The 15247-nt window shown below is 39.3% G+C and overlaps 1 protein-coding gene across 1 annotated transcript; it reads right to left on the reverse strand.

Annotated features, from left to right (window-relative positions):
• Nucleotides 1-11115: 11115 nt before the first annotated feature.
• LOC135081716 (pheromone-binding protein-related protein 6-like) lies at nt 11116-14864 on the reverse strand. The gene is made up of 5 exons (XM_063976504.1): nt 14718-14864; nt 13906-13932; nt 13365-13445; nt 12707-12871; nt 11116-11565 (listed from the first exon to the last, which is right to left on the reverse strand). Exons 1-5 carry the CDS (start codon nt 14769-14771, stop codon nt 11419-11421), a joined length of 474 nt encoding a protein of 157 aa, XP_063832574.1. The 5' UTR covers nt 14772-14864; the 3' UTR covers nt 11116-11418.
• Nucleotides 14865-15247: the final 383 nt, after the last annotated feature.

Consider the following 15247-nt stretch of genomic DNA (forward strand, 5'->3'; position numbering starts at 1 on the left):
GTATACTTAATGTAAGTAGGTACGATGACAATGCAATGTTATGGTACCATTGAGCTGGTCTGATGATGGAGTCATGAGGTGGCCATAGGAACTCCTAAATGAAACGGCGGCATCGCATCGAATTTGGGTTCGTTGGATTTGTCTTTTCGAGCACTTTAGTACTATACTCTGATTTTTAATTCGACGGAATTTTGACATTTCAGAAGTGTTGCCAACATTGAAACATTCCCATTATGAATGGAGAGCATTTTCACAAATTAAAAAATAATCCTTTCTTGAATTTAAGGTTTCACTTGAAAAACTAAGGCTTAAAAATGTACTGATCATTTCAAAATTGTTATTTGAATTTTTATTATCATATTTTTGAAGTTACAAAAAAAAATGGGAAATTATTTTTCTATTACTGGACTCCCTGACCAAATAATCCATGGATTACAAACCTTTTTTATGAAAATCCTTTTGCTAATAAAATCTTAGCTTCATAAAATAACCAATTTAACAAGATGCCAATTTTATAATCCAAGTTGATTATGATGACGATAATGATGATTGATGATCAATACATATTTTCGTTTATGATGATATTATTATGTTGTTTTACTGTGTTAAAAACACGTTTTTTCTATTTAATCTCTAAAATGTACATAATAATTAGTGTGTACATTGAATTCACGAAACAAACAATAGTTCATTCTTGTAAGTTGTACTTGATTAAATTTCAATTCATATTATTTATTAATAATTCAATGCAAAAAAGGCTTATTACATCTGAATTGTCAAAAAATGACAGCTGTCAGAATTCCGTCGAATTAAAAATCAGACTTTAGATGATGTCCAGGGCCCTGATGATGGAGTCAGGAGGTGGCTATAGGAATTCCTAAATGAAACGGTGGAAACTTGTCGAGTTTGGGTTTGCTGGATTTGTCTTTTCGAGCACTTTGGTGCTCGATTGTACTGTAATTGTACCAAGGCTCTGAGATTGAGATACTACTAAAAAGTGTTTTATACTTTTTTAAAAACAAGCTTTTATTCTGAAATGCAGTTGTACTAAAACGAAAAAAAAATTTACTTATGCAAGGTTCAAATAATTTCGAAAGATACAAGCATTAGCGCAAACATAAAAGAGGAATAAATTCCATGCGCGATACAAACTTTCGAAATTATTTGAACTATGCATACAATTATTTTTTTTTGTTTTATTATCATGTGTTAACGGATTAACGATTAACGTTAACTTGCGTTAAATGTTTCGAAATGTAACGTTTTAACGTTTAACGAAGTTAATTTTTTTATTAACGGTTTAACGATTAACGAAGTTAACTATTTGATTAACGGTGCCCAGCTATGATGGTAAATCACTATATTGCAGGACACCTAGTAATTTTATTTTGTACCACTCATCGATAAACGAAACGAGTATGGTAAATTAATTTTTTTAGAACACCCTGTATTTATAATTGGCGTCTCCATTACAACTAGCCTGTGTACGTGTCAATTTTATGACACATGCAATGATTAGAACTTTCTAAGCCACCAGTTAGCGGGGGTGTGGGTTCGAGGACCGGCTGGGTCAGTGGGCGGCGTACAGAATCAATCAATAAGCGTGCCATAATTGGTGGTGATGTCTTATTGTGTCCCATTGTATGACTGCATGAAGTTAATGGACTCTATTTACAAGTGTGGGCTGTAACACCCAGGGTGCCTAACAACAGTGGAAATTCGCTTAATTTCTAGGTAGGCAGTTAGGTGATTGATTCCCGTTTTCACCATCAATCCCTATTTTTTAAGTGAAAAGTGTTTGAAAACAAAATTCCTGTGTGTTACCCTAAGGGTCACTTAAAAATTACGGATTGATGGTGAAAACGGGCATGAGTTTCTTGCGCTGCTTCTTCTAAGCACTGATCTTTTTATTGTCCCGAAGCAGTAGTAGGGTTAAGTAACACCCTGGCCTGGCGTATTTACAGTGAAAATTAGTTTAATTTCTTAAGGTAGGCAGTAGTTTATATTTAGTAGATTAGAGTAGTAGTAGTAAGGTAGATCGACATTTATTTCGTGGAGCGCACTGCGCATGCATGAGAAAAGAGCGCGGAAAAGTCTAGCATGCATGCTTACTTAACTCTAAACAAAATAAAAATATAAACTTATTTTACTCAAAAATAAAAGTGTGTCCGTGAGGCAAAGAGGCGAGAATGCTGGCTGCATTTCCTCGCTGAATGGCAATACTAAGCCTTTGTGCAAGGAAAGAGCCAGCATTTAGATTTTGCTTACTTGCCTTATACAAATAATTGTAGTATCTGCTAACGAATCAAAGTAATGTGAATATACTTCTTCACGTCACCTACTTACGTGCCATAAACAGTGGAATAATGACTTCATTTAGGAAACATCTTATTTACCATGTTCAAGTACCGCACGTAGGTCGTCCGTCATTAGTGAAGCGTAATGTCCAAAATTCGATCCCACGCTGCCACCACAAAAACTATTGCCATCTTAGTAAGGTATAACTAGATACTAACTGCGTTGTTAACTTGTACTTGAGAATGAAGATGAGTAGGTACAAGTTTGAGGTATTTTTTTTATTCACAACGAGCAAGCTCTTGGCCTGTATCTCACCTGATGGTAAGTGATGATCAGGCCGAAGGTAGAAGCGAGCTTCACCCGGAATCCTCAACCACGGAGGAACTGGCTATCTTAACTCTAACTGCCGGAACACAACAATGCTGTTAACATTGTTGTTATGGCGACAGACTTAGGTAAGATGGTGGTAGCTAGCCAGGCGGACTTAGAACAAGCCCTACCACCAACCAAACCGAACAGAAAATTCTGCCCCCACTGGAAATCGAACCCGGGAACCTGCATTGATACTGCGAAAGTGCTTCTGCCTTGTATGTTCTTACAAAGCAGTTAGGTCTGCTAATGAATTTTGGTTTTGATTAGAAAACTAATAAGTGTTTCTGCTTTTGGTAATCAAATAAAGTAAGGTTAATATTAAAAAGGTAAAGTGATGGGAAAGAAAATCAACTGACAATACGAGTATCATGTCAACACCTCATAAGGTTGATAGATTGACTCTTTAATACTGAAAATGGTTGTGGCTACAATTTTGTAATTAAGGCCGCTTAATATAGACACATCCTATCGAAAGCTCGTATAACATCTGCCTTATAAGTAACACGGAGGTACAATGCATGCAAGAAGGTTGTAGAATAACCTGCTTCCATCGGTGTTTCGTTTATACCCACCAGTTAACCAGAAGGGCGCGCAATCCTCATCACACATTGGTTCCCGCTGAATACCAACTTCTCGGCATGACGTTTGTGTCATGTCGCGATTTTTGCTGAGCAAGCGCCTATTCAGCATATGTTTTTATTTATTTATTATGTTTTCTCTTGCTTTGTACCCATACCTTAAATTGTGCTGAAAGACATTCTTAGTCTAATTCTTAAACAATAGCAATTAATTTGGTTCATCAGAAAATTAAGAAATTGATTATCTCTACACGAATGTCAAATTTTCGGGGTACCTATCCTGAAAAAGATTCCCATAAAAATATGGTTTCAATTACTACGAACCAGCAAGCTGCCAAAAACGTGTTGCATCGAAATTCTGTGGCTTGAGACTTCTAAAAGTTATAAAACTAATTTATTTTCTGCACGTAGTCGCTACTACTACACGTCCCAGTAGGTACCTACTACTTTATAGGTATTATGGTATTGAATTTACAAACAACTGAACTACACATTAAAATTTCTTAGCGATTAGAGTCCATTCCCGCCTTAGGCAGTTCGATTTTTTCAATTGTTTATTTAAAATTTAATTTTACTCTACGACGTGCTTAGTCGTATAGTTAGAAAGAAAAAAACATACGGGTCGAATTGAGAACCTCCTCCTTTTTTGAAGTCGGTTGATAATGAAAATAGGCTAGCCGATTATTATATTGTGCTGTGTAGGTTGTCGTCTTTAACAGACCAAAATTCAAAAAACAACATTTCAGCCTACGAAAGTCAAATCCCAAAATGCTCTTGTATAAATCCAATCAAATTCCTTAAATATTGTGTTCAAATTATATTTGTGTGTTGTCCGCGTCATATCCCTATCAGATATCGATAATAATGCCTAATATGTTGCGGGCATGTTGTCGGTAATTAGGGTTGGCACCAATCCAAATTCTTCAATTATTATATTTTCTGAATTCCGCGCCGAGGCGTCAGTTTTCGCGAATTCATTGAACTCCCTGGCATAAGCGACTCCTGGGTAGTCGCTCCTGGAATTCGAATGATATTATCTAAGAAATTCATTCAAGTTCAATATTATTTCATGAGCACTGAAAGATTTATGTCCCGACCAAAAACTGACCATTGGCTGTCAAAATAAGGAGTGTAGTCGCAACTTTGTATCAACTACAGTCAGTTCCTTGTGCCAGCCCTGCAGATATCCTACGATCATACAGCCCCAAAACGGAATATCGATAAATATTACACATTTTAGCCGATACCCGAATCGGCGCGGCCTCGCAGTTATTTCCTTAAACTCGCCCAATAAGCCCATATTTATTGGCGCACTCCGGACAGCATTGTCTCTGCCTGTTATGGTTTATGGACGGCCGCCATCTTGTAGCCATCTTCGGTTCGGTTACTCATTAGTATTTTTGGCGCGAAATCAAGAGTGCACTCACTGACCTACGCAATAACAGGCAAAATTATGTGTAATAAGGCAGGTAATAATATGTCCCTTTACGGCGTCGCGAGGGTAGTTAAACTTATCTTTTAGGGTATTGTTAAGGCTGTTCGCAAATTTAAATAATCTGTAAAAGGAAATATCTAAATGTGATATAAGTAGGTAAGTATTAGTAAACGAAGCTGAACTTAGACATTAAAAAGCTTACGAACAAGGCTTGGTAGTCATTAGGTTTCGTTATCCTTTCTAGATATCTTCTAGGACTTATAATCAGTTCTGCAGGTAGTGCGATGCATAAGTATAAAATCCGCTTACTATCTATCTTCAAATAAAAGCACCACATGTGGTATTTGCCTACGGGACTGTTTAAAAATCAATCTTAGGCATCGTTCAATGTAGAGTCACCTCCAATTTTCTAGAGAAAGATCTGAAATAAATGTACACTTCAAATCGGCACCTTTGTATTCCCATTACGTATTTTTATAGATGATGATACACTACAATGTACATTTATGTTTTCATCCAAATTAATTTATTCACTAAAACATGCCATAAACCGCGTAGATTCAATTGTCGTAGCACCTCAGGCGCCGAATAAATCACAAAGCGCCGATTGTAAAATTATATAGTTGTGTGCCATTATCGACGCAAGCGCATGTTTAAGTTTATCGATAATTATTTCGATGTGGGTGTCGCCCACATCACTGATTCCACACCTTCTGAGAAATATAAAATATAGAGTCGGGACAAAAACTTTATGACAGATTTGTTAGGTTTAATTGAATTGGTGTAATAAAATAATGAAGTGCTGTCGTGCTGTCATCTAGATTTAGTGCGTGGGTCGTGAGCATTGATAGGTCAGCGTATTTGGACTTCGACTTTTAGACGTAGATAGAAAGGCATATGTAGACGACTTTTTTAATGAGTTCAAATAGAAGTCTGCCTGTCTTACGCCGTCTAATCAAGATGAGATTTATTGGATGCAATGGAAAATGGTTTACCGAAATACAACATGGTTCGAATCCCACTGGAGTGGACTGTTAATGTTAAATCTTGTATACGTCAAACTTCTGCCTACCAAAATTATTCTGTCGTGAAAAGGACTTTCAATATTTGGTGACCATAAAGTAGGCCTTACAAAGGTAACAAGTTATTACATTAAGTTTCACTAATGTTTCCCTCATCAGTTTTCTTACCTTTTTAATCTTCAATCAGAATTATATCTCTCATGATTCACACACCAAATTTCCCTTTTCGGTAGAGCCTCAGAAGCCATTGTTCAGCTGATCAAAAATCAATATAATTTTGGTTGGAGACGTCAATAAAACCAAAAAGACCTTACCGATGTCCATATTGATCCGAAAGGTATCGAGTATGACGTGGAGCTTTTACACGCGACGAGCTTTTAGCGCAAAAAATAAGTATTTTGAGATGACGGCTTCAAATTGATTCTTCATACGAGCATAAGTTTTTAAGCTACTATTTAGTTTAATTTAAAAACGTAAACCATAGGGTAGTAAGCTTAAGTACGGTCTATTGCGAATTTAACGTGACTTTACTTACAGTAAAGAGAGACAAAATTATATAGGTAGTACTATTGATTGAAATAACATACGGTAATACATAGGGACAGTTATATATTTACTTTTAGCTAGGCATCGAAGCCTGTCAAACATAAAAATAAAGTTTATTTCATGTTTAAAATGTTAGTTTAAAATGACATACTTTATAATAAGGTGTTTTGCACAAGTTAAGATGGTGACTGATTGTAAAGAAAAGCGAAGAGCAGTTAAATCGTGCTCAAAAGGAAGTTCCTACCACTTATAGTCCAACTTGCTGGTTTTTTTATAACAATAACACACGCCATGGTAAATATCCTGAAAAAGTCGTATTGTGTAAATGCTCTATAACAACGACTGCCAAAATATAAGCCTCCGTCGCTCCCACGTCCTAAAGTTATGGAGTTATAATAACATTGAAGATTTGACTAATGATTTATGGCCCCAAATATTTGCGAATTAGTCATATTTGTACGTTTTTATTTATATTTTTTACTAAATGTAAACAAATGCGGAAATAGGCGAATTTGAAACTAAAAGCTTTTATTCCAAATAAATATAGATTTTGAATAAAAAAGATCTTTTCAGAACATTTTAATAATCTTTAGTAATACCTACCTCATCATCATCATCATCATCATTTCAGCCACAGGACGTCCACTGCTGAACATAGGCCTCCCCCAATGCTTTCCATGTTGATCGATTGGTAGCGGCCTGCGTCCAGCGCTTCCCTGCTACCTTTACGATGTCGTCGGTCCACCTTGTAGGTGGACGTCCCACGCTGCGTTTTCCGGTACGCGGCCTCCATTCCAGAACCTTTCTGCCCCATCGGCCGTCAGTTCTGCGTACTATCAGTACTATGTGCCCTGCCCATTGCCACTTCAACTTGCTAATCCGTCGGGCTATGTCAGCGACTTTGGTTCGTTTGAGGATCTCCTCATTTCTGATTCGATCTCGCAAAGAAACACCAAGCATAGCCCTCTCCATAGCACGCTGTGCAACTTACCTACCTAATATTACTTATTTTGAATAGTTTCAGTTTTTCAATTAAAGATTTTCCTCTTCATTTAATTTAAATTCAAATAAAGAACTTACGTTTAACGATAATATGAAGTATGCTCTCCCCGCATCCATGCATGAAATCCAAAATAAACTTTTTCTTTACAAATCATAAACTAAATATTATTTAATTTCAGCACCACACATAAAATAAACAAATTTTAATGCAAGTTTTCCAAACTTTGCTTGAACGAAACAGTTTTCACTTTAATAAATAAACTCCTTGGTTTCACAATTACAGTTAAATTATTCCCTACGCCACATAGTTTAAGGTTCTAAATTCTAAATCACCACACACTGTCACAACTTTTTTCACGACGTCAAACTTTTTAATATTTTCGCGCGTAAAAACAAACATGTCCGCCGCTGTCAGGCAGGCGAAGGCACGCGCGGTGTACTGCCAGCAACTTGTGGGTCACCGCCCACGGCTGCAATGAGATCACAAGCCTCGTACGAGTTGCAGTGCAGCTTCCCTCGCTTGTCACTTGTTTGATAGAGCATGTTGTTTAGCGAAAGAGGGTCACATAACCGAATCTCTAGTGATAGGTAGGTAGAGACTTTCCCAAAATATAATTTACAGTTTACACGGTATAAGAAACAAGGGAAATAATTGTCAAATTATTGTAATTTTCCATTACATTCCAACTCGACTGTAAAATTGTAGCATAAATGTTGGTTCATTCTTTACACAAAGCTACACAGCTAGGAAATTTAAAAGTAAGGGACCTAGAAAAGCTTAATTTATATTTATTACAAGTACGAGTAGGTACTTACTTAATGAATGACCGGTCGTTGTGGAAATCCTTAGAGGAGTCTTTGTCCAGCTGTGGACGTCATTTGGCTGAAATGAAGCGCTAAAGGAATGTCGTTTTCGGAACTGATTCGAAATTGAGTCATAAGGAATCTAAATCTCATGACCTCAGAGTTTTTCTCACGAGTTACATCAACTGGTCGAAAATGATGAAGTTGAGTAGGGTTGTCACCCTGATTGGAACCCCTTGTTCTTTTCAAGCTCCTACAATAATGCTCTACTAGGTACTAGTTTAAGCACGAGGACAATATTCGTCGTTCTCCTACCCTTCGAAAAACTTTCATACTATAGTGCTCATAGTAATCTTATAAAATGACAACAACCGAGTATTTGTGACTAGGTGATTAGGTGTGATTTAAACACCTTGGTAGCAAGTGTAACCAAACAATGTCATAAAGATTTCGATTCGATAAAATCTCATTGTTTTGAACTTAACGGGTTACGGGACGTAGAGCACGTATAGAATCAACGACCATCTAAAAAAATACTGTTAATAACCCCCTCCTTCTGGCGCAGTCGGGTAAAAAGCTATAAAAGCTATCTTGAAAATTGATACCAAATAAAAATATAATTCGTACTTATAACTTTTAGGAAACAATTCAGTCAGTAAAACTATTGTTATGAGAAATACATTACAATTACAATAAGTAACATTGCTTCGTCTCCAGAACCTTGCTGCCCCATGGACCGTCAGTTCTGCGTACTATGTGCCCTGCCTATTGCCACTTCAGCTTGCTAATCCGTCAGAAATAATAAAATTGGGGGAGGCCTATGCTCAGCAGTGGACGTCCTATGGCTAAAATGATCATGATGAATCTGGTAGACTGACTCGAGACTGATGGATGATGATCGTTACATTTTTTCTGCTAGATACTCAGTCATCGTATTAGTCTGACCAATAATGGCGGCCCTAGACGCCGTGATGACTTCACCCGTACCACCGGGTAATGACACCAGCGTTCGACAATGACGAATCACTTAACTGTACGATTTCATAGGCGATGCAATTATAGCTAATACCAACCTACTATCTAGCTTAAAAGTAGAAAAAGCGTACCGTGGGTAGATGAGCAATTGATCTAAATGTAGTGCGACTAATTTAAATTAGCATTTTGCAGTGATCGATTGGTTTAGGATCTCGAACTCGTTTGAATATTTCACGTGTAAGCTTCATCTTTCCTTTGAATTTTGTTCCAAGTTTTTGTAGAGTCCATTATTTATGTCTGTCTTCGTGTATCACGCCTTATCCTAAATATTATTAAGTTTGCGGTTTAAATCCGGACATAGCAATGTTCTGAATAAACCATCTTCAATCCTTCCTAGAACTGTAGGGCTATGCTAATTGTCTGGAAGAGATCGCGCCTAGCGATAAGACCGCCTAAATTAGATTGTTTCGAACTCGAATTTTCCTTATTTTTAACCCCCTACGCAAAAAAGGTGTATTATTATGTTTTGTGTGATGTGGTGTGGTGTGCAAGTTTTTTTCCAAATATCTTTATACTTAATGCATCGGCATTTTTTACCGATCTTGCAATAGGCCAGTAGAATTAAACACAAAAATTGATTAAATCGGAAATCGGAAATAATTCCTACAAAAGATTTTTTTGCTTTAATGGCTTCATTGGTTGCCCATTAAGACTCTCCTAAGTTTTCGACTTCGACGGAGTTGTGCTTAAGTGGTGGGGGCCCCCGAAAGGGGCGTTTTTTCGGTTTTCCGGTTATACCGCGTAAAGGACTTGCCCTATCGAAAAGTGGTCTTCATGGCGGTTGAAGGGAACTTAATCCTGCATTGAATAAGACCTAATTCAAATGTTTTGGACAAACCGTTCTCGCGCTAAAGTTCGGAAAAGTAGAAAATATACGTATAATTAATGACCCTCTCCACGTCCAATGGCTTGTTACCCACATGCTTCCAAGTCTTGAAAATGGCCACCTCAACCAGTGTAACCCTATCAAGGCTTACAAGCTTGATGCGCCTATCCTTGTGCGTCCCAGCCGTTCCTTAACTGCGGTTGGTGCACCTCTTCCTTGCACTCTCCTGAACGACCCTGTGTTACCTACTGTGGCTGTCCCTCTTCCTTGCAGCCTCTTGCACGACTACGTTGCCTAGCCGTATGCCTGGTCCAAGGTTCGACGCCACAAAATCAACTTCGCACGCGTGAAAACAGTTTAAATACTATTTTCCGTGCTTGCAACATTTTTCTTTACTGCTTCGGCTCTATTAGTCGTAGAGTGATTGTATATATCCTATAGCCTTCCTCAATTTATGAGCTATTCAACACAAAAATTATTATTTCAATCAAACTAGTAATTCTTGAGATTAGCGCGTTCAAACAAACAATCAAAAAACTCTTCAGCGTTTTAATATGAACTTGTTGTTGTTGATTTTTGGCGTCAAACCTTAGACCAGGCATACGGCTAGGCAACGTAGTCGTGCAGGAGGATACAAGGAAGAGGGGCAGCCACAGTAGGTAACACAGAGTCGTTCAGGTGAGTGCCAAGAAGAGGTGCAGCAACCGCAGTTAAGGAACGGCTGGGACGAACAAGGATAGGCGAATCCAGCTCGTATGCCTTGATAGGGTTACACTGGTTGAGGCGCTCCTTTTCAAGACTTGGAAGCCTGCGGGTAACGAGCCATTGGACGTGGAGAGGGTCATTAATTATACACATATTTTCTACTTTGCCGAACATTTTCACGAGAACGGTTTGTTCAAAACATATGAATTTGGTCTTATTTAATGCAGAATTAAATGCCCTTCAACCATCAGGAAGACCACTTTTCGATAGGGTAAGTCCTTTACGCGGTATAACTGGAAAACCGAAAAAGCGCCCCTTTCGGGGGCCCCCACCACTTAAGCACAACTCCGTCGAAGTCGAAAACTTAGGAGAGTCTTAATGGGCAACCAATGAAGCCATTAAAGCAATAAAATCTTTTGTAGGAATTATTTCCGATTTAAAAGCTAATTCTACTGGACTACAAAGTAATGTGAATAGAAAATAAAAATCATATTATTTTGAGTAAACATTTATTAAGTTATACGTGTACAGAAATAAATAGATATTGTAAATGGTAACTTTACGGACAAAAATAACAAAGTTGATCACTATTTCACTGACAAGCGTTGAAAAATCTAGTGGTACGGAAACTGACGCCATCTGAATTGGTTACTGGGGTAAAAGATTTAGGCTACAGTGCTCTGTCGGTGGAATAAAGTACTAAATTAATTTGCAATATTGAATTGGTGTTGTCGAAATGTCGATTGAAGAAGGTCGACAATCGATTATCGACAACACTAGTGCTGTGCGTAAGCATTAGGAGTTGTTTTCTATAATGTCGCTACTTAGATTGGTGGGCATGTATTCAAAGAGAACTGCTTTCTTGTCGTACCCGCATCTAAACAGCTTCCATGCGATATCTTCTGGGGTGTCGCCGCTTTGTTCTGCGCATCCTTCTAGCACCTGGAAATGAAGGTAAAAAGCATGTGAATAAAGTTCAAAATGGCTTCAAATATTTGGCAGTGGTGATATCTCCTCACGCAAGCTGCCAATAGGACAAGCACAGGATTCCGTACAAACTTATAGGTATATAAAAAATTTTGTTCCTGTAATTAGGTTTTCGAGCAAAAAACGGCAATAAAACAACGATGATTCATACGAGTTTTATTTATTTATAAAATCGTTCGTTGAACCAAAAATAATACCTTAAAAGGTCACCGGAAGTAGGTACGTGAATGTCATTGTACTTGACCATTTAAGATTCAAAGCGGCACTCGCGCGTGCTTGAAATACCACCTTCACTCCGGGAATGTGTAAACTACCAAATAAGTATGGCAATTAAACATGAAGGTCTAACTTCAAACTAACTGTTACCAGTTATTTTCCAGAGACAAAATGGAGGGTTTGTTCTAAACTCCTCACGCTATTCGCTGGTTTGTCCTGTCCTTGGTCGTATTATGACGCGATATAACCCGACCGGTCATCTTGTGCAGCTTGCCGTCTTTGCCGCTTCAGCGCCGGCCCTTTCGCCTAGCTAGAGCATCAGCTAGAGAACACTACTGACCTTGTTGGCGTTCTTGCCCCTGACGGCCATCTTGCTTGCCGCGTTTCGGCTGTAAGACCCCTCGCGTAGCATCGCCTCCAAAAGCTTTAGCAAGAGAACACTGACCTTGGTGGCGTTCTTGCCGTCAGCCCTGCCGGCCATCTTGCTTGCCGTCCTTGCTGCTTAAGCTCTGAGTCCTAGCTTGCAGTAGTAACACATCAGCGCCGGTTCACGCTCAGTTCGCGTAAGCATAGCCTCCTAGATCATCAGTAAGGAAACACTGCTGACCTTGGTGGCGTTCTTGCCGTCAGCCCTGCCGGCCATCTTACTTGCCGTCCTTGCTGCTTCAGCTCTGAGTCCTAGCTTGCAGTAATAACAAATCAGCGCCGGTTCACGGTCAGTTCGCGTCAACATCTCCTAGAGCCTCAGTGAGAGAGCACTGACCTTGGTGGCGTTCTTACCGTTAGCCCTGACAGCCATCTTGCTTGCCGTCCTTGCCCCTTTCAGCACTGGTCCTCGGTAAGTTGTCTCCTCCTAGAGCGTCAGCAAGAGAACACTGACCTTGGTGGCGTTCTTGCCGTCAGCCCTGGCGGCCATCTTGCCCAGCACGGCCGTCTTGTGCAGCTTGCCGTCCTTGCCGACGACCTTGCATTTGAGCAGCACGCAGTACACGTGCCGCTTCAGCGCCGGGTCCTCGGTCAACTCTCCGTTGAGCATCGCCTCCACCTGTGAAACATAAGGTTAGTGATTGTAACATTATCCAAGTCATTTTTTCTAATGAAGAGATCTGGACGCCAGCAATCGAGTACCTACCTCATCATCATCATTTCGTCCACTACTGAACATAGGCCTTCCCCAATGATTTCAAAAGGGATCAGTTGGTAGCGACCTGGATCCAGCGCCTTCCTGATACCTTTATGATGACGTTGGTCCACCTTGTGGGTGTCCTCCTCGAGACCCTACCTATTATTTAGGTTTGGACAATTTTATAGAGTAGGTAATCTTTTCAGATAAAACTGATTAGCTATATTAACCAATAGCCACTTCTAAGCGCCTCTAAATAATTATACGAAAACAAAATTATTGATACAAGGAAGTATTAAAGATAAACCTTTTAGGGACATGAGTGATTAAGTAATTGAGTAATGTGAGAGACCTTGACCAAATGACAGTAATTCATATTTTCTCCAGATTATCTAGAAATTGTTGAGGAACATACCAACTTCGGGTCCACCTCTGACTGGGGCAGGCAGGCGTCGGAGTGGGCACGGAACATCGCCTTCTCCTCCTTGCCTAAAATCTGGAATGAGTGCAAATGGGATAGCTGACATCGTTATTATTAGGTACATTTATGAATATTTTGGTTTCCGAACCGGGAGCTGGGTCACACTATAGAACGTTCGATAGCACACCAGGCATTTTTGATGCCAAATAGCTCTTACTTAAAATGCGATGCTAAGCTTTCAGTGTCAATTGTCAAATTCCTGTAACTATCGTCAGAATTCCTCTGCCACGGAAATTTGACCTCAATGGCACCTGATGTTGAGTGAGATGCAATCTAGGATGGTAAGTACAGTATCTGCCCAGAATCTCGCCTTCAAAAGACAGGAAAGAGAGCAGCAGGCAGCGAATTCCAAGAAGGCTTGGAAAGAGTTATCGAAACGCTTGAAATGTCGAATACTGTCTTAAAAAGAATCATAGCATTGTTCTAAATTCCCAACTTAAATAGCAAAGCAATGGAAAATTATTTATTTACTCACAATGCAGTTCTTGCATCCTGTAGAAGCCTGAAACAAAATATATAAAATAGATCGTAGTTATGTTATTGTTTAAACTTAAACTAAAACAATAAGAAATAACAAGGACATTAGCGTTATAATGGCAACTGTTTAATCAGTTTGTATACTGGAAGATTTATTACAGTGTTTGCAAGCATTCTTTCTTTGTATCGCCTGTTTTTGTACCTACGTCATCATATCGGGGATCTAAGTTATTAATTTATGCTTAAAAATATTCCTAAATATATTTCTTTAGAGATTAGCTGTATAGGATTTATGCCCGTTTTCACCATCAAACCTTAATTTTTAAGTGACCCCTATGAAAACAAAATTACTGTTATGGGTCACTTAAAAAATAGGGATTGATGGTAAAACGGGCATTAGTCTCTTACAGAATTGACTAGGTACTGTGGGTAGATGGATATTTTCACTAAGAAGTAGCAAAAATGATCTACATTGAAAAAAACACTCGCTAAAAATGTAAAGTCCAATAATAATTATCATTAACATTATCTTGTAACTAGCGGCCGCCCGCGACTTCGTACGCGTGGATCCCGTTTTACCCCCTTAGGAGTAGAGTTTCGTAAAATCCTTTCTTAGCGGATGCCTACGTCATACCTACTACGTCTACCTGCATGCCAAATTTCAGCCCGATCCGTCCACCCATAGTTACGCCACTAGAAACTGGTGTCCTTAGTGTCTAAAGCAGCAAGAAATCCAACGGCAGCCGATGCAGCGTTTGCAACAGCTGATAGTAACTGGTGTCTTTAAGGACTAATATCACTCAAACTTACAGAATGCACTCCCCCAAACACAGCCAGAAGTCCAAACGCTACTATCCACGTCATCACTCGTCCCGGTGGCACACGCAGCGGCAAGCGAAGCAGCAGGATATCCAACGGCAGCAGTTGCAGCGCTTGTAACAGCTAAGTCCAGAAACTAGTGTCTTTAAGGTCTAATATCACTCAAACTTACAGAATGCACTCCCCCAAACACAGCCAGAAGTCCAAACGCTACTATCCACGTCATCACTCGTCCCGGTGGCACACGCAGCGGCAAGCGAAACAGCAGGATATCCAACGGCAGCCGATGCAGCGCTTACAAGAACAGCCGCGCGCGCAGCCGTGCCCGCCGTGTTTTATACGAGCGCGCATTACGAAGCAAAGGTAAGGCCGCTACTATTGTTCCGGAAAGCTTGAGTGAGTTTCTAGTGAGTTATTTTGCTAAGAATTTGGTTTTGTATACCTGAAAAATAGTTTGTTTATAATGTAATGGCACGAGTTAACAGGCATTTGAGCAAGCTCTACTATAGCATTTACGAATG

This window comes from Ostrinia nubilalis, chromosome 20 (genome assembly GCF_963855985.1).
Source record: "Ostrinia nubilalis chromosome 20, ilOstNubi1.1, whole genome shotgun sequence".
Classification (NCBI taxonomy): domain Eukaryota; kingdom Metazoa; phylum Arthropoda; class Insecta; order Lepidoptera; family Crambidae; genus Ostrinia; species Ostrinia nubilalis.

Coding starts and splice junctions, on each gene's coding strand:
- LOC135081716 (XM_063976504.1), bottom strand. CDS start 14,771: ATGACGTGGATAGTAGCGTTTGGACTTCTGGCTGTGTTTGGGGGAGTG. Junction 13,933..14,717: donor TGTTTGGGGGAGTGCATTCT/GTAAGTTTGAGT, acceptor ATTTTGTTTCAG/GCTTCTACAGGATGCAAGAA. Junction 11,566..12,706: donor ACGGCAAGAACGCCACCAAG/GTCAGTGTTCTC, acceptor CTTCATTTCCAG/GTGCTAGAAGGATGCGCAGA.